General features: G+C 38.9%; 1 protein-coding gene across 2 annotated transcripts; it reads right to left on the bottom strand.

Moving 5' to 3' along the window:
* Positions 1 to 4,514: 4,514 nt before the first annotated feature.
* Positions 4,515 to 18,051, bottom strand: LOC115728073 (ABC transporter B family member 20). Of its 2 annotated transcripts, XM_030658401.1 has the most exons (11): positions 17,569 to 18,051; positions 14,978 to 15,032; positions 14,691 to 14,866; positions 14,358 to 14,558; positions 10,232 to 10,491; positions 9,833 to 10,143; positions 9,491 to 9,711; positions 9,037 to 9,377; positions 8,164 to 8,957; positions 7,819 to 8,060; positions 4,515 to 6,252 (listed from the first exon to the last, which is right to left on the bottom strand). In XM_030658401.1, exons 1-11 carry the CDS (start codon positions 17,977 to 17,979, stop codon positions 5,023 to 5,025), a joined length of 4,242 nt encoding a protein of 1,413 aa, XP_030514261.1. In that variant the 5' UTR covers positions 17,980 to 18,051; the 3' UTR covers positions 4,515 to 5,022. The 2 variants fall into 2 exon arrangements, with proteins under 2 accessions (XP_030514261.1, XP_030514262.1); XM_030658402.2 differs by lacking the exon at positions 17,569 to 18,051 and having other exon boundaries at positions 14,691 to 14,864; positions 14,978 to 15,008.
* Positions 18,052 to 18,466: the final 415 nt, after the last annotated feature.

Below are 18,466 nucleotides of genomic sequence, written 5' to 3'. Positions count from 1 at the left end.
GATGACCCACCTTCAAAGAAGTAGTATTTGATGGGGTTGTTGCAGGAGTTTGTATTTGGGGGATGCTTCATGCATATGGTTTTACTTCCTAGTTTGCATTTTCAGCTAATTATATGTTTCACTGATTGTGATTGTAAACTCAAACGAACTGTCCATCTCACTAGTCTAGCTGATGATACAAAGTTTAAAAGTCTTCTCTGTCGTGGAACATGTGATGAATTTGTTCTGGTTGGAAGCAGCTGAACTGTTGAATCTAGGATAGCTTGGGCTCAAACTTGGGGTAGATAGTTGAGTCTATTAGTGTAGCTGGTAGTTTGAATGCATTTCTTGTTCCTAAGCTTGGACCTATAAGAAAGACAATGAAAGAGAAATTTGACAAATATTATGGGAATTTAGATAAGGTGAATATGATGGTGTTAATTGCCATTGTGTTGGATCCTAAAAAGAAGTTGAATTATGTGAGTTTCTGTTATCGACAAATTTATGATGATGAATCGAGATTCAATGAGATGTATGATAAGGTGAAGAACGCATTGGAGCAGTTGTATGAATTTTATGAGCAATTTTTTACTTCAACCAAACAAAACTGTGGTGGCCAAAGTCTAACTGCTAGTAGTAGTAGTTCCAATTCCGTTGATAATGAAGCTAACTACAAGTATGACATCCAAGTTTGGCGGAAAACCTATATTCTCTCAAAGAAAAAAGCGCACGATGGCAACAAATCTGAGCTTGATCAGTATCTTCAAAATAAAGATGAAGAGGCTCTTGATCTTGATCTTCCGATGTGGTGGAAGACTGCTGGTTCAAAATATAAAATTCTATCTTTGATGGCTCGGGATATTTTGTCTATTCCCGTAACTACCGTTGCTTCAGAGTCAACTTTTAGTATATCAGGTCGTGTGCTTGATGGCTTTCGAAGTTCATTAACTCCTGAAGTTGTGGAAGCTTTGTTTTGCACTCAAAATTGGTTAAGAGCCGTTCGTATGCCGATTAACATTGAAGAGTACATTGAGATTGCAGAAAAGTTTGAGTCGGGTAAGTGATGTTTATATGTTTATATATTGTAATTCCTTTGTATATATTTCGAAAGAACGCTTTATTTAATCTCTTCCTTTTTTTTAAGATATGGATTGTCTTAATGAGGATATATTATCCTCGGTAATTAAAGCTTGCTGGTTGAAGTGGAATTGCTATATGTGGTGAGGCTTTCTATTAATTGTTTCAGTTTAGTTAACAGTAATTTTACTTTAAAACCAATATTAGTTTGTTGTTTCATTTGGTTTCAGGTGGTTAGATTTTGGATCTCATGCGATTGGAAGGGAGGTTCGTGATAAGCTGTTTGCATGTGGTGTTTCAATTGGAAATTTTTGTTTGCTTCATCATATCATAATTTGTTATTAGCTCTGTTGTTCGATTTTAAGATGGTTTAGGACTTTTAGTGGGATTTTATGAATGGGATGAAATAAAAAGCAGGGGACTTTTAGTTTGTTGTTTCCACATATGCAGTATTGAGGAGTTTCATGAAAAATGTCCCTCATGTTTTCAGTGAAGGGAATTTGAAAACTCTAGCATCCTTAACTTAACTTTCTGTATCCCTGAAAACCCTGCTTAACCTCTTTACTTTGGTCCTGCTGATTTTGTTGACCCTTGAATAATGGCAGTTACACAAATTACAATGGGTAGCTGCTACGGCAGACATTTCCTTCTGTGAGCCTTTTTTAGGCATTATAATGATTACTTGATTAGTGCCTTTCTTTTGGTAGGGAAGCGTGATACATTTATTGTTCAATACTCTTTTACAAAATGTTGTTGCTTTTGGAAGTCATTGTGCAAGTCTGTGATGTTATGCTACTAGTTTGCTATGCATGGTTTTTGTTTCAAAGAAGCTTGTTTCTGTGTTGCGTGTAGTAGTTGCCTGTAATTACTTGATTAGTGCCTTTCTTTTGGTTGGGAACCGCAATACATTTATTATTCAACACTTCTTTACAAAATGTTGTTACTTTTGGGAGTCATTCTGCAAGTCTGTGATATTATGCTGCTAGTTTGCTATGCATGGTTTTTGTTTCAAAGAAGCTTGTTTCTGTGTTACGTGTAGTTGCCTGTAATTGTGGTTGAAGGCTATATTCTCTAGTCTCTGATTCTAGTTTGGGAAATCTTGTCCTTTGTTTCTCCCCTGCTTGTCCTAAAGTGAGTTGTCGATTGTGCTTGGGATGTCAATGGTTCCGGACTACAATTTCGCTTAGAAGCCAAAATATGTTCCTCAATTGTTTCATGATGTCATTTTTATGTAACATATGATGCTTTAATTTGCTAGTTTAGCTTGTCATATTGATTTAGTCTTGCGCACTATTGCTGCAAGTTTTAACAGTCTTTGGGTACAAGCACGTTGTCCTCCATATTGGGTGCCTTTCAAGAAAAAGATATTTCCTGTCATGCACTGATGTGGGACGTGGTGTTGATCTTTTCAAAAAGCTGCCCAGATTCTTCGACTTTTTTTGAACGCTTAGAAAATCGTTCTAAATAGGCTTTGGCATTTCCTCCGAAGTAGATGTTTTGGATTCCTTTTTCTATTTTGATGCAAAAGGAATTGTATTGACAGGTTCTAGGGTATCCTAAAACCGGATCCGGAACCCGTGACGGGGTAGGTTCCAGGTTTTAGGGTATAGAAGGTAGGTTCTAGGTTTCAATCTAGGTGGAACCTACTCGGAACTTAGAACCGTTCACCCCTAGACAGGATAGCCTCTAATCGGAGTAAAACTTTTACTAAAAATGATTGAAGTTTTTGTTTAAATGACGGGCTAATTCCCTAAAAAAACATCAACTTTAGGTCCAATGACGATTGTTGCCCAAATTTTGTTTCATCCCGTGAAAAATCACCAACTTTAACTAAAGTCCTAAATCCGACCACTATTAATTTGAAACTAATTAAGGCTCGTTTAATAAAGAATTTGTATTGAGTTACATTAAGTGGTATCACCATTGTCATGAATTCGAAAAGTTTGTCACCGAATGATCGATTTAGCTGGTCGGGAAGTATTTGAGGCACTCACACTATCTATGTTTGAAGAAGAGCCAGTGAAGACTCTTAATGTTTAGTATTTAGGAGTTGAGTTAATAAACATGATGCGTTTCGGGCTTCAGTGTATGTGATAACTTCATGCTAATTTCTTCATTATTCAGCTACAGCACTTTTCTCCAATAAGCTTGTAAGATGGAGTAGATTAAGTACGTGGTCACCAACAAAAGAAGGCCAATGATTGCTAATGGTCGTCGCATTTTATCATCTGGTTTTTTTGTTTGTGCAGCTTTGAAGGCAAGTGAAGCTGCCAAACATGTTGAAAATGATGCTTGCCTGGTACAAGGTGTACATCTCTAAAAGCCGAAACAGGTCTGCACTTGAGGCAATTGAACGAGTCGCTAAACTATTTCCAGAAACAGCAATGTTCAACAAGTTTGAAGATGAAATCTACAATAATGGCAGCCGGATTTGCTATTCTCCAAGGGAATTAGCCCTGCTTATCTAATTCACCAAACTTTAGAAACAAAAAAAATGAAAATTTATTTAAAGCAACATATTTACTTTTTATTATCTTAAACAATTTAAACGAAATTAAAAATGAATACTTTTTTCTAATATCCATATACTCATAATTAAAAGAAAAACACAATTGAACTTGTACATAAGCTAATTATATTCGAACTCCTCCTTTATAATTTTCTATTACACGGCTATTAAACTAAACAACAATTTCAAATTTTTTAGGCCAAATATTATATGTAAAATTCGACAAATGTTTTTATTGTTATTTTCTACGCCCAATGCAACTACCCAAATAAAATGCATATAAAAATACTGAAACTAAATAATATAAAGAAAAATAGACGAGTGTAAAAAAGGTTTACCTACGCGGACCATGTAACTAGTTTGAACTCATTAACAACGGCAAAATTATCCAACAAAAGCATTAGGAAAAAGAAACGTAGAAAAGGGCCCGAGCTGCGCTGTGCTACGAAAAGCAAGTAGTAGTCTTACGAGCTTTTCAGCCCCATGGTTGGAAAAAAGAGTTCCCAAGGTGATAACACATTGAACACTCGTGTTCGAATCCTAATAAACCACGATTTGTATTCCTGATAATTTTCTAAATATCCAGTCTTAAACTGCAGAACTTGTGGCAGAGGCCTCGCATAGGGCGCTTCACAATAGCACCTTGGCCAGTCATTATAAGTCGGTCACCCGAAATGCACGTTTGAGAAAATCGCATCGAATTCTGAGACCTAGCCTCAATTATCAACATCGAGTAACCCTCTCGGACATGTAACCGACGTGAATTCTAGATCCAGCTGGGCAGCTGGGCAGCTGTTAAGACGCGAGTATGAGAACTAAAAAATGAACCTCCTTCCGAGTCGTGTAAGTGGGAATCTAAAAGATGCAGCCTAGCAAGCTAAACCATGGAAATTACATGGAGCTCGAGAACAACAAGAAGCACCAGGATAACTGAGAACAGAGCCTTAACTTTGCCTCTCTCCAATCTATAATCATTCTATACCATGCACAAAATTGGGAAAGATACACAGCAAGAAACAGCAAGGACCGTAGCGAAAAAAGAGAAATCAGCAAGAAAACATACCTTATCCTGACTAGAATCACCATATCACTCTTTGACCAATAAATTAACAAATCGATCTGCCCTGGAGGCTAATTGGGCTTTTATACAATGGTGCTTGCCTCCAAAAGAATATGCATCTAACCTGAACCACATCCTCAACAAGCCAACTGGACACCTGAATAAGTGTTCTCCCCAATATTTTGACAATTTGATCTTTCCTGCTTAGCATTTATAGAAGCCTATGCCATTTCTTTCATCCGTGTGCTTTCTGGAATGCTATCAAACATAACCGAGCCAGCATCTCCGACAAATCTCCCCATGCTTTTTATCTCATCAGCATCTCCAGCAATTGGCAGGGAGAATCAAGAACTTTCAACAGCCAAAACTACAATCCGCATAAACCTCACTGGTACTGCTAAACAAGACGGTGTTGACGCAAACCCTTCCCGAAGTGAGGTTGCATCAAACGTACATACAAACCATTCTTGGACATTAAAGAATCATGGGTTCCTTCTTCCACAATGCGTCCCCCATTTAGAACTACAATGCTGTCGACGTGCCGCATCATTGCAGCTCTATGGGCTATAAGAATGGTGGTTTTGTTTCCCATCACCAGCGTATCAAGAGCCTCCTGCACCACCCTACTTGACTCAGATTCGATGGATGAGCTAGCTTCATCTAATAACAATATGGGGGCATTCTTCAAAACTACACGAGCAATTGCAATTCTCTGTTTCTGTCCTGGGGTTAGATCAACACCTCTCATCCCCACATGCGTGTCATAACCATGAGGCAAGCTGCTGATGAAATGATGAGCATTTGCTATTCTAGCAGCCTCCTTCATCTCTGCTTCGCTTGCATTGTGCCTGGCGTAGATGATATTTTCTCTGATGGTTGTTGAAAATATAATGGGTTCCTGCTGAACAAGGCCTAGGTGGTTTCTCAACCATCTCAAGTTGTAAAGCTTCAAATCTCGTCCGTCTAGCAAAACCTGACCAGCAACTGGATCATAGAATCTTTCAATCAAAGATATTATGGCGCTCTTTCCAGATCCTGAAACTCCAACCACCGCCACAGTTTGTCCCCCATTTACCTTAAGACTGAAATTGCTCAGGACCAATACTTCGGGGCGAGTTGGATAACAAAAGTCAACATTTTTTAACTCAATACTCCCATAGACATTAGGAGGCTTCATTGCCGAAATATCATCAGGGTCGATTTTAGGCGCTCGGTCAATTATGTCGAATACAGATGTAAGAGATTGCCGTCGTTTCAGTATATATGGAGCCAGTCCAAAAGGCTCCACTAGAGCAAATGTTGCAAAGGAGAAAACCATAAATTCCTTCATGCCAGTCGGTGGATCCATATGTTCATTCTTAATCAATAATGCAGTGTACCACAGAAGAAGGGCATTGCAAGCGAAAAGTAGAAACTGGGAGAAACCAAATGCAAAACCAATTGCCACTCCATGAAGAAAACTCTGCTTGAGTATTCTCTTTAATTGTGATCTGTACAGCTCCATGACTTTGTTACCAGCACAAAATGCAACAACGGTGTATATGTTTCGAACCGCATCCTCAAGGACCAAAGATGCCTTCCTGTGCATTTCCTGGATACCCCTTGAGAAGCCACCAAGCCATAGTTTCTGCAAAACCAAATTTGGCATCTGATCATTTATTCATCAACAAGAGGGTAGAAAAGATACCATGCAACACATACTTGGTACTGAAAATGGACAGCTTATCAATCAAGAACAGATGCAGATACAGAGAGCAAAGAGATGTTTCGGAAATGCAGACACTATAGGGCCTGCTTATTTCAGATTAAGTAAAAGCAAAAAATACTTCCCCACCAAGATTTACAAATTATCCAAATCCCAAAAATTCGAGAAATATTATTGTGAATCTACATGTTAACATATATATATGGTGCAAGTTTCCATAGGTTCAAAAATTTCATAAGTTCATTTGTTGCAAAATTTAAATCAAGCAAAAAGTAAAAGGTAGAAGTGTATCCAAACACCCTAAGGGTGTCAGGATAGATGAAAATTCAACTAAGCTAGCAATGAAGAAGCTTGACACAGAAGCAAACAGAACTAAAAGGGATCTCATTGACTTTCATCAAACTATGGAGAAGCGTGCCCATCTAACCTAAATGATAAGCAGTATAGAAGCCCAAAAATAATGACCAACCTGGCCCTTTGATTAACAACTTGAACACAAGTAGCTTGCAGGAAATTAACAAATGCTTCATCAGAAACAATCATCAAATCTTGCAACTTGCAATTCTGTAATGATATCATCACAAATGAAAGTGCAGTCTATAGGGTTAGCATGCCTACATCAGTTCCCACGTAGCTTCACATTCCTACGGTTCATTCCCTTCCTTCCACATGTTTTCATGTTTCAAAATGTCTAAGACTCTAATCAAGACTCAATCATACAGCTGATCAGGGGTATAAATTGTCAAGTGTTGACCAAATCAAACTTATCAAAACAAGTTCCTTTTCTCCAAAAGAATTAAACCATCTTTTCATCAATGGAATCTCTAAATTGCTTCTGGAGCCTAATAATAGTGAGTGGTAATCAAAGCTTCTTTCTCTTCCAATCATCAATTTAATGCAGCTGCGGTATCCTCATCAGTACTAAAAAATACAAGATAATGGTATTAATAACTAATATATGTTCCACTCCCACTACGATTAAATTTTAAGCATCCAGCCATCCAGGTATATGATAGTAACAAAAAGAAGGTATCAAGCTTGGCCAATAGGATCATAACATCCTCTGGGGTCAGTAATTTACACAAATCAGGAATATTGCACTTCAGAAGGATTAGGGCTACTTAAAAGCTTAGGAATCAAGTCACTCTTCTCCACCCAAAAAAAATAAAAAGGAAAAAAAAAAGTCACTCTTCGAGACAGGAGGGACTCTGTCAACTTCTCGTGAACTGACCAGGCCAAGAAGAAATACATAGAAGACAATTAGCATCAACAATATAACAACAGAATGTGAGATTGACCACAAAGTTACAGATTACTTACACCAGTGGATTTAAGATTAGAGGGTCAGCAGTTTAAAAAAGGAGCCCATCAAGATATATAAGAAAAGTAGTCGAAACCGGATACGGTTACTCTTTCTTTCAATGGCAAGTGACGGCGGAGTTTTGTGAACAATAAAGATTTGACAACAACAGTAGATTATGAACACACCTGTGCAATAGCTGAAACAGTAAGAACGGGCAGGGTTGCACAAGCCACAAGTGCTAGTCGCCATTGTAACAGCATCCCTATAAGGACAGCCACAATAACAGCAGCACTGTCCTGTATAAATATGGAAAGACGATTACTAAAGGCAGCCCGGACAAAAGTAGCATCATTTGCTAAGCGCATGGATAGAGTGTCAGCACTATTCTCCTCTTCATCAAACCATCCCACTTCATTGCGAAGCATTGCTGTTTCAACAAGGTAAACACCCATCACTTCATGTTATAAGACAAGCTCGGGACAAGTCCAATGAAGAATGGAAGAGAAAATAGACTTATTTACAGACGTTACCTGAAAACATCATCCTACGAACTCTTTCCGTCATTTTCTCCCCCATGATACCAAAATAGAAGTGCTGAAGAAAATTGGCCACTACAGTTACTACTCCCATGCAAGCTATGATCAAACACCATTTATCAACCTCCGGCCTCAGATGAGGACCTTCATGAGATCTATAGTATGATGTTACTATCAAGGCGATTACATAAGCAAGTAGAGGATTAAAAGAGCCAAATATTGCAGCACCAACACTGCCTAATGCAGCATAAAGCCATTCTGGGAAACTAAGCTCTGCCAATCGCCACAGTGACGGTGCTTCCCCATGTGTTCTGTCCTCTGCATCCTTTGATTTTATCGGAATATCATCAGAGTGACTATGGGGTCGACTAAATGTTTGAGAATGTGAACGCTCATTTTTCGGATCTGATGTCAGAAGGGGTGAAACAGGAGACTCAGGATCTGAACCGTTCACTTGTCGTTGTACAGACTGAACATCAATCTTTGGTAACTCTGGCAATCTCATCTCAAAACTATCCTGCCTCCTCATTGATGGCTCATTATCCCCTGCATCTGTTGGGATACCATTTTCCTGCATATGCTCAGGAGGGGGGCTCCGCACTTTTGGTGATTCTTGTAAGCTATAAGTAACATCTGCTGGTCGAAATCCATGAACGCCAGGAAACCGCTGAAGAGAGGGTGATTTTGCCATTTTGGGAGATGAAGGTTCTTGGAAGCTATGATTTACTGAAGAATCCTTTTCAATTTCAAAAGCAGCAGTAGCTCCTTTATAGTGTTTAACAGGCATCCTGAAAGCAAAAGAATCACCCATCATTTTGGATACTAGACATCAGCAAGTTAGCATTATCTTTAAGCAAAATTACGTACCTCCTAGGAAGCTTTGCTGCTTCTTCGCATCTAAGAAGCTCTGCATAAAGACCATCCCGGCCTACTAATTCATCATGTGTGCCCATTTCAACGAGCTGTCCCTCCTCCATCACAGCAATGTAATCGGCATTCCTGATGAGGCTAAGACGCCGAGCAATGATTATAGTAGAGCGCCCCAGCATAAGGAGATCAAGAGCTGCCTGGACAACCTTTTCAGCCTCAAAATCAAGTCCACCAGTGACCTCATCAAGCAGAAGAATTGATGGATTTAGAAGCACAGCTCTCGCAATAGAAAGTTTAATTTTCTGTTCTTCTGTCAATGCCAAACCAGCTCTACCGACCTGCAATGCATACAAGCTCCTTTTACATGGAATTGAAAGAGAAAAGAACAGCCATTTAAAAGTTCCAATTAACCTCAGCATTTCAATCGTGCATTCAAACTTCTGAATTTTACCTGTGTCTCATATCCTTTTTCGAGTGAAGAGATGAAGGTATGTGCATGTGCAATTTTGGCAGCTTCCTCAATTTGATCCATTGTAACATCCCGGCCATAAGCAATGTTATCACTGATGCTCAGGCTTAGTAAGGCAGGTTCCTGGGTAACCAGTCCTATTTGGCATCTTAGCCATTCCAATTTCATATTCTTAATATTTTCTCCATCAAGAAGAACTTCTCCTGCATGAGAAAAAAATAAGTACATTGGAATCTGCAATCCCGAAATAGTTGCAAAAGATCTCAATGGGACTTTCGGAACAGAATGTCTAGGGACTATAGTAAAATGAGGAACTTATTATACCTAAAGTGGGATCATAAAACCGCTCCATCAGAGGAATGATACTGCTCTTCCCTGAACCGTTCCGGCCAACAAGTGCAACAGCTTTCTTAGCAGGTATGGTGAGATAAAATCCACTCAGAATAGGGATTTCAGGACGAGAAAGATAGCTGAAATACACATTCCGGAACTCAATATTTCCTTGAACAGACACCAAAGTACTCCCATCATGATTGACTGAAGAGGATGATCGGCTAATCATCTCAAAAAGTCTATAAGCAGCAATCCTTCCTTGATCAAATGAGTAGAAATTTGTTGCAGCTTGATTCAGACCTCTACACATACATAAAAAAAGTTCCCTTTGAGAAAGCTGTGAAAATAATGGTGTGACCTAAAAGTAAAACATGTAATCAATATGCTTACAGGCCACTTAGTATTATAGCAAACAAGGCTGCTATGACTTCACCACCATGAGCCTTTCCATTCGTAACTAGGAACCTCCCAACCCAAAGTTGCAAGGCACAAGAACATATTGCAAGCCCATAAGTAAATCCAAGCCCAAGTCCTTGCACGAGACTTATCAGGATACCATATCTCAGAGTTGCTTGCAGTGAAGTTGCATATGAATACTTGGCCAATGTTTCATTGGTGAATGCATATAAGGTCCTAATACATGAAACTGCCTGCATATTTGAAACATATCAAAATGAGGTAACAGCTTCAACATTTCTCCGAAGAAGCGACATGCTAATGAATCAATTCTGATACTAGAGCTTTTTTATTTTACCTTATGCCTATAATTAATGTATGTGCTTACCTATCTAATGTAGAGGGAGACTTTTCTGCCATTTCTTCAACTTTAATAGAATCAATATTTGATTAGAAACTTTGTGAAAAGTCCAGAATGACAAGTTAAGATTTCAATCATCCATGGCTTAGTTAGTCAAAAGTCAAAGTCATTAAGCAGGCATTATAGGTGGAATAAGGAATCATCGAGATTGCTTCCCTAAGAGAAGTGCTCCGTTCCTTTGAATGTCATAGAGGCTCAATCCAAGTGCACAGAACTTAGAAATGTACGTAAACATCACAAAGCAAAAAGAACATACCAAACAAAAAAACAACAAAATGCTTATCGGCTCACAGGTGAAGTCCAGGAACCAAATCATGCAAGATGACATTTGCTCAAATATTGATGTTTCTACCAAGTTTTGGTGAAGATGAACTTTGCAAATCAAGTAAGAGTCCTAAGGGAGTAGGATTCTTCTGATAGATAAATTACCATTCTTATATCTTTTAGGATTCGATTCTTATTAGGATTCTATTAACTTTCCATTTTATTTTGAATAAAATATTACATTCCCTAGGTATCCTATTTCAACTAGGAGTCGAACTTTAGAGAGTCTATTGCTGTCCTTCTTCTCAATAGAGTCGACGGTTATTTGAATTTTGCAAGTATTTGCCTTGGTATTGTGCGATGCAATTCTTCTCTCAGGTGGGATGCTTAAGAAACCCTAGGTGTGATGCTTAGTAAGCTTTGAGTGTGAAGCCTAAAGATTTATTCTCTTAATTCTGAGATTTGTCATCCTACATCAATGTAGGTATCAGGCAAAGTTTCCCCCACTTTCTCCCACAATGGTTACTGATGTTGAGTTGAATTCCAATGTTCGTGAGTTGAAATTCGAGCTGGACACTTGGCAAAAAGATCATGAACACTGTTTCAAGCAACAAAACAGCAAGATCGATGAACTCTCTGAGCAAATAAAGTTGTTTATTGCACTGGGAGTGCTACCAATGGAAAGAACCATTGATCAAGTCGTCCACAAAATTGAAATACTAGAGGTGTTCAAGATTTTTCAAGTATTAGAAAAATCTGAACTCAAGAAAGAAGATCTTAAATCACATGACAATGTTGATTGAATGAAAGAGACTGCAAATAAAAAACAGATCAAGTAAGGTCGATGGCTCGAAAGTTGTGTGCTTCGGGTGTGGAGATTTCAGTCACGTTGATTATAAATATCCAGTAAAGGTGCATGCTGGGCAAAACAAGGAAAATTCAGTTCAAGGTGGCCGTGAAAATCACGCAAGCAAAATTGAGGATCTGGATTTCGTAATACCATCCAACGTTGATTATCAGAAAGAGTTTGATCATGGTTAGTGTCAAAGCATGCCGTAATCAAACTTCTTTCAGCTAGAGGCAAACTTATAATGACCCAGATAAAGCTGAAATATTCAATAGTTTGATGCTTCAAAATTTGAGGACAGAGTTTTCTCTAAGCAGGGGAGAATGATGCAGCCAACAAAATCATGAAAGACGATATTTACTCAAATATTGACATTGACTTCACAAATCAAATAAAAGTCCCAAGGGACTAGTATTCTTCTCGCAGATAAATTAGCAGTCTTACATCTTTTAGGATTTTGATTCTTATTAAGAATTTATTAAGATCGTTGTAATTCTATCCTCTGAAAAGCTTTGAGTGTGAAGTCAATGGTTATTTGAATTTTGCAAGTATATGCTTTAGGATTGCTCAATGCAATTCTTCTCTTAGGATTATGCTTAAGAAACCCTAGATGCGATGCTTAGGAAGCTTTGGATATGAAGCCTAAAGATTTATCCTCTATTGTGGGATTTGTCATACTACATCAAGATGGCCACAAACACGTGACACAAGAATCATATGTTCATCAACAAGTTGTTTAATCCCTAGCAAAGGGTATTTCTACGGCGTTCAAGCCAAAAGCAGTAGGTTGATATAGCTATATTCCATATTTCCAAAAAGGGGGAAACCTCTAAATAGGCCTAAGTTCACATCGCTGCCTCACTTTCAAAACTTAACCACCAACATTAACTTCACATCAGATGATAATATTTCCAGCCAATTTCAAAAGGATATCATACGCTATTCATTGAAAACTCAGCTGTGTCTAAGTACAACTGCATGGACAACTGTGTGGATATGTACATCTACATTTAAGACGTTAAAAATGCTTTCGAATCAGAATTATAAATCTGACTAGTGACTTAACCAAGAGATGCCGCAGGTTAAAAATAATTATACTCGGGTTTTTTCCAATAAATCACATTTTGTACTTTTTAGCTCTCACATTGAGTACAAATCAATCCCATTTAATGTAAAGAAACTGTGGCCAAAACAAAGATTCCTTTAACCTTTATTGAACTAAGATATGAATGAAATAATTTCAAAGCACAAACATACACCAAACACTAACATATTTTCGAAAGCATTACCAAATAAAGATAGCGATTGAGTAGGTCAAAGCGGGCATTGTCCTATAACTTACCATACCTAATATCAGAATGTTAAAAGGTCCACAATTCCTATTCATTTGCGGACACATGTCAACCGTGGTTGCATTAAAACCTCACTCTATTTAATTGTAAGATTCATCATCTAAAAGCAACATTGAAGCAGGTTGTTTAATATGTTTTGAAAGCGAGCCAGGTGATTTGAGATTGAATCTTTCTAGAGGGAGATGACTTGTAATGTTCCCCAAAGCCTCTACAAGAATATCCCAACTAGTAAAACCCTATGAGGCTTTCAGGAAGATTTCTGGAGACTGCAGTTGTGTGCAGCCCAAAATGGGTGTTGGTAAATCCTGTAAACTGAAAATTAAAAATCAATTTCAACAAGTTGTTCATAATGTCCACCTTCAGTCTTTTAACCCAAACCAATTCCCACCGTTTCCTAGAAAAGCTAGAAACCTGATAAAAAAGTAATATAGGGAAGGCCAAATATTGTATGTTAAGGCAGCAGATCAGTACATTCTAATGGACCAGACTTAGAAGGTTTCTGACTGCTTGGGTTGGATACACACTTCATCAAACAAAAAGAGAGGCCTCACACATGACATGGGTCACATTTGAACTCACAAAGAAATTGTTAGTAGTGACACAAGATTATCTTATACACAAAATTACTATAAAATTGCTTGGGAAGGTAAGCTTTCTCAAACCCAGAATATAAAACATCAACAAAGGAATGTCTCAAAGGTTATCCCACACGGTACATTACTAGAAGATTTTGCTCTAAAAAATCTCAAGAAGATAAGGGAGAAGGGAGAAGAGAGAAGCAAGGTAGTGAGGACCTTTTAGTATGCAAACCTAGAAAAATTACTTGTCCTGAACCAGTGCATTTATCTTTTTTTTTTTGGTAAAGGTGAGAAGAGCATTTATCTTTTGTTTTTACTTTAATTTTTCGAGTTCGGTGAAAATGGATAGTTGAGTTAAAGAGAAGCAATAGAGAGTTACAAATTTTCATAGGATCCAAAAGTCACCATTTAAAATCAAGTTGTATTTACAATTCAATTTTCACTTGATCTTTTTTCATGATTTTTGTGCACCTCATAGTCATCCAACTTCAAATTTATACTCTTCATAAACATGAAATCCGTGACAGAAGTATGCAATGAATGTTCATATAACGCAGGTTTTAGCAAACATAACTGCTGCTCCCCCCAGCCCCTTTCTTTTCCCTCCTCCCTCCCCTCGCACGGGGTGATGGGCAAAATTATAGAGAAGTGACAGTACCTGTTCAGCAATGCTAGCTGCTTCTGCATATGCATCTTGGATATTCTCAGCAAGCCTATGAAGAAATATATTGGATATTCCTCCAGCAGCAACAATGAAAGGACCAGTTGCTAACGTTATCAGGGCAATCTGCCAACAGTTGACAAACCCAATAGCTAGGCCACTGAAAAAAGTGGCCATGTTATGAATATAATTTCCAACCTGCAATTAAAAAGGCTCATCCAATTACTAAAAAGTAACTACATCGAGAAAATGGTTCCATTACTTCAGTCCCATAACAATAAATTTCAAAAAGAAGAGGTTCAACACAGAAGTGCACTGAAGAGACTATACTTTTTCGCTGAGAGCAGACTGAATGAGTAGCACGTCACTTAATACTTGGCTCACGATGTCCCCATTGTTCCCATATGTATCGAAAAAACTCATGTCCTGGTTAAGCAACACTTGGACATACTTTGACCGGATGACTGCCGTTTGTCGTTCCCCCGTCAATATCCAGCATGAGACCTCTATTACAAAGAATAAGTTAGTGTTGTGGCAGCAATGTATCACCTTCTAATTTGTAGATAGTAACAAATGACAAAATTTTAGAAAATGAGTGCAAGATTATCAAATCTTACCAATCCAACCAAAAGCAAAGACACCAACCGCGATCCAAAGAAGCGATAGAGAGAGCTGCAGAAAAGACGTACAAAGAAATGAAAGTGTAAGATCAAATCTACAAATCACAGTTCACATATAACTTAAATCAAAACACGCAATACTAATAGCATGGTTATATATATGGTCATTGACAGGACAATAGACCAGAAGAGTGCCCTAAAAGAATAGGAACCAGGCTTCGTATACAATCACCTCCTTCCCAATGAATTTTCCACCAGAGACATGATTGAGAACTAGTAAGCGCCAGATCATAAAGTATCTCCTTTCAGCAATCAATATCTCCAATTAAATCACACCTTATGACATCAATGACCGTTTTTAAGGATATGATGTTCCTCACTGGTTCTTCGATAAATCTTGAAATTTCAGCAAAACATCCATCACTCACTACTTTATCAAGAAAAAGAAAACAAAAAGATCACATGCCAATACAAAATCAACCTAATGACAGTGGGGTCCATGTCTTGATGATTTCTCCAAATACACGATTCCTTAAACATCGCCTACATTGTCAAATACATCAATTATACAAGTAACCCTCTCTTCTGCCTTGTGGCTATTCACTTTAAGAGGAGAGGAAGAGGACAAATGGCCGAATACAAGCATGTCTATTAGACATAAGGATGAACAGCCATAGTATTGGGGATATCACACCGACACCTCATACATTTTTCAAGTAACTACACTAGACACCTTATGCTTTATGAAATATCTACTACAGCACCTTATGCTTTAAAGAAATATTATAATGACACCTCATGCATTTTTAAAAGAAGCTCTATGAAGTCTAAATGGACAGAGATCGACAACATGGTTCAATATTATACCAGATACATGCACAATTTGAGATGACTGATAGCAATTCACTACTGACAAAATAATGGATTATTCAACAATCTTATCTAAGTGAACACGGTAAAGGTCATAACCACTGCGGTAGACCTATTCTAGGTTCAATTACCTTTGTGGGCCGTGAGAGTCACTTCACTGTAGAATATGAAAGGTGTCACAATGATTTAAAAAAAAAAAAAAAACAAAGCAAAGAAAGTATCATCGTGCACACACGGTACTTTATGAAGCATCCCATGTACTGGAAACCGAGGAGGTGACAATACCCTACATATAACACATAAGGAAAAATCATGCTTGACGACCATTGTCTTTATTTATATCTTCAGCCTCAACTTTCAAGAAATTACAACACACTTTACCTCTAATATCCATCAGACTTAACGACTCTACCAAATCCTTGCAAGGCATATTTCTCATCTCAAAATAACATACTCTAGATACACATTTATAAATCCGATTACGCATTACAAACCAATTAGAAAAACTATGCTTGACATGTTTAGTTTTAATAACATTCCTTCATCTTTTTCTAATACATAACACTTCAGCTCCACCAACCAATGGGTTCCCAATACTAAACCCATAACAATGCATATTTTCGTTTCGAGAAAAGATTTTGTTAATGAGTGCCTCGGGAGACTTGTTAAGAAACCAAATAAGGAAAGTATGCAGTTTTCAATGCATTGTTTTTCTCACATTATGTTTAAATGTTTTGGAAATTCAGGTAATCTTTCATAGAAAGTGCTTAGCAAGCGCACTAGGGGCACTTTGTTAAGCTTGGGTCAAATTTCAATTTTTAAGCTTGGGTCACGATGAATCAAGTCAAAAAAAGTTGACTGGAGTACACCTTACTTCTTTTCTCACTAGAGAATACCCAACTCTCCACATGTTTACCTCGCAAACATATTTACTAGCTCAAAGTAAAGGAGACACAAGTTGCTCGGTGCCTTTCCACCCCTTTGGCTTTTGTGGTGCATAAAAATTTCCCAAGGACAGAAACATGTAGAGAATGACAAAATCAAACCTAATGCAGCTTGCACCTATGACTTTTATTTGTCATACAGAAGAACAACAAGAGGAAAACAACTTTTCTGGCCAGATGTATTGGATCCAATCCCACTTTTGCAGTGAAGTTTATTGTCTACCAACAATTGCTCAATTTCATAGGCCGATTGGCTGGCTTGCAAAAACTGCTAGATTCTGAAACAAATTTAATTAGCACAGTGTTTACATGAACAAGTCACAAGCCTACAAGTAGAACTCCCAACAATAGTTTGGAGATATAAAAAAAAAAAAGAAAAAAAAACTCCACCAGCTTTAGCAATGAGCCCTGGGTTTCTAAGCAGGTGGGAAGATCAGGTAGGGTATACATGCCATTGCTACAGCTCAAGACAAAACCAAATCAGCCAAATTCCTTTAAAAAAACCTCGCAGGGCAGCAGAAAATTTATCAAGCAAGTCTTTCAACACAAGCACTTGAGTAAAAATCACAACTTTCCCCCAAAGAATAACCGATCCAATAAATCTCCCTAGTTCATATAAGCTCATTTCAGCTCAGACAAGATATCTCCTTCACTAAATGCACTAGCTCCTCCTCCCTAAGCCCTACTGCCAGCAATCTTCCTCGAGCCAAACAGAACCAAATTAGCACTGCATGAACCATACCAAGACTAGGGTTTTGAAGAAGGTCCAGTTACCTCTTTAAACCTGTGAAACATCTCGGGATTTGAAGAAGGTGGAGTCGACGCTCCTCGCGGATCCCCTAAGTGAAGGACGTCCACAATCTTGGCGAAGTAATGCAAGTAAACGACGAGAGCGGTGCCGTGGGCGGCGGCGGCGAGAGATCCAACGATCATCAGGCCCCAATCGAGGCGGTCCGCGCAGGCAAAGAGCCGCGAGAACGGCACGGCGGCGGGGGGCGGCTCCACCTCCTCGGGCTCCTCCATCTCCTCTTCCGGCTCCACCTGGGCACCGGCGGGGCCCCCGGGCTCCGCGCTCGTGTCGACGTACGGGGAAGGGGACTCCGGCGGCTCGGACACCTCCGAGACCGGCGTCAGCGGCTGGACGTGCGGCGGCGACCAGCCGAACAGCCCTCGCGATATCATCATCTTGTCGCGCGCGCTCCTCGCTCAGCTCCCCCACCACGAGCTCCCTCAATTTCACTGTCTCCAAAACCTAGAAGAAAACGTCGCAATCTCTCTCTCTCTCTCTCTAGAAAGCTCGTCAGAGAGAGTAGAGAGAGGAGCTCTGACGCCAGTGGGGATCTGCAGAATAACGGAGAAGGCGGAGGCGGAGGAGGAGGAGAAGGAGGAGGAGATTCAGCTTCAGCGACAAAACATCTTCTTCGATTCCCCCACTCTCCCTGTATTTCCGCTTTATTTTTTCGTGCCTCTTTTTTTTTTTAACCTTTTTCCCTTTATGTTTTTCGCATGAAGGAAAAAGCGAGTCGTCGCCGTCGTCGCGGTCGTCGTTGAGCGCGCGACCGGGTCAAAGGAGGCGGACGGAGGGAGGGAGGAAAACTTGACTCACCCGCTGTAGCACCAAATAATGCGTGCATTCCAGCTTCTCTCCTTTTTTTTCTTTATTTTCCTTCGT

Source organism: Rhodamnia argentea, chromosome 8, assembly GCF_020921035.1.
Source record: "Rhodamnia argentea isolate NSW1041297 chromosome 8, ASM2092103v1, whole genome shotgun sequence".
Lineage (NCBI taxonomy): Eukaryota > Viridiplantae > Streptophyta > Magnoliopsida > Myrtales > Myrtaceae > Rhodamnia > Rhodamnia argentea.
This window is presented reverse-complemented; position numbering and strand designations above follow the sequence as displayed.

Excerpts from the sequence above, each read along its gene's own strand:
- LOC115728073 (XM_030658401.1), bottom strand. The coding sequence starts at position 17,979 with ATGATGATATCGCGAGGGCTGTTCGGCTGGTCGCCGCCGCACGTCCAG. Across the intron at positions 14,867-14,977 it reads CTTTGCTTTTGGTTGGATTG|AGGTCTCATGCTGGATATTG; the intron begins GTAAGATTTGAT and ends TCTTTGTAATAG. Across the intron at positions 6,253-7,818 it reads CTGTTTCAGCTATTGCACAG|AAACTATGGCTTGGTGGCTT; the intron begins GTGTGTTCATAA and ends TTGGTTTTGCAG.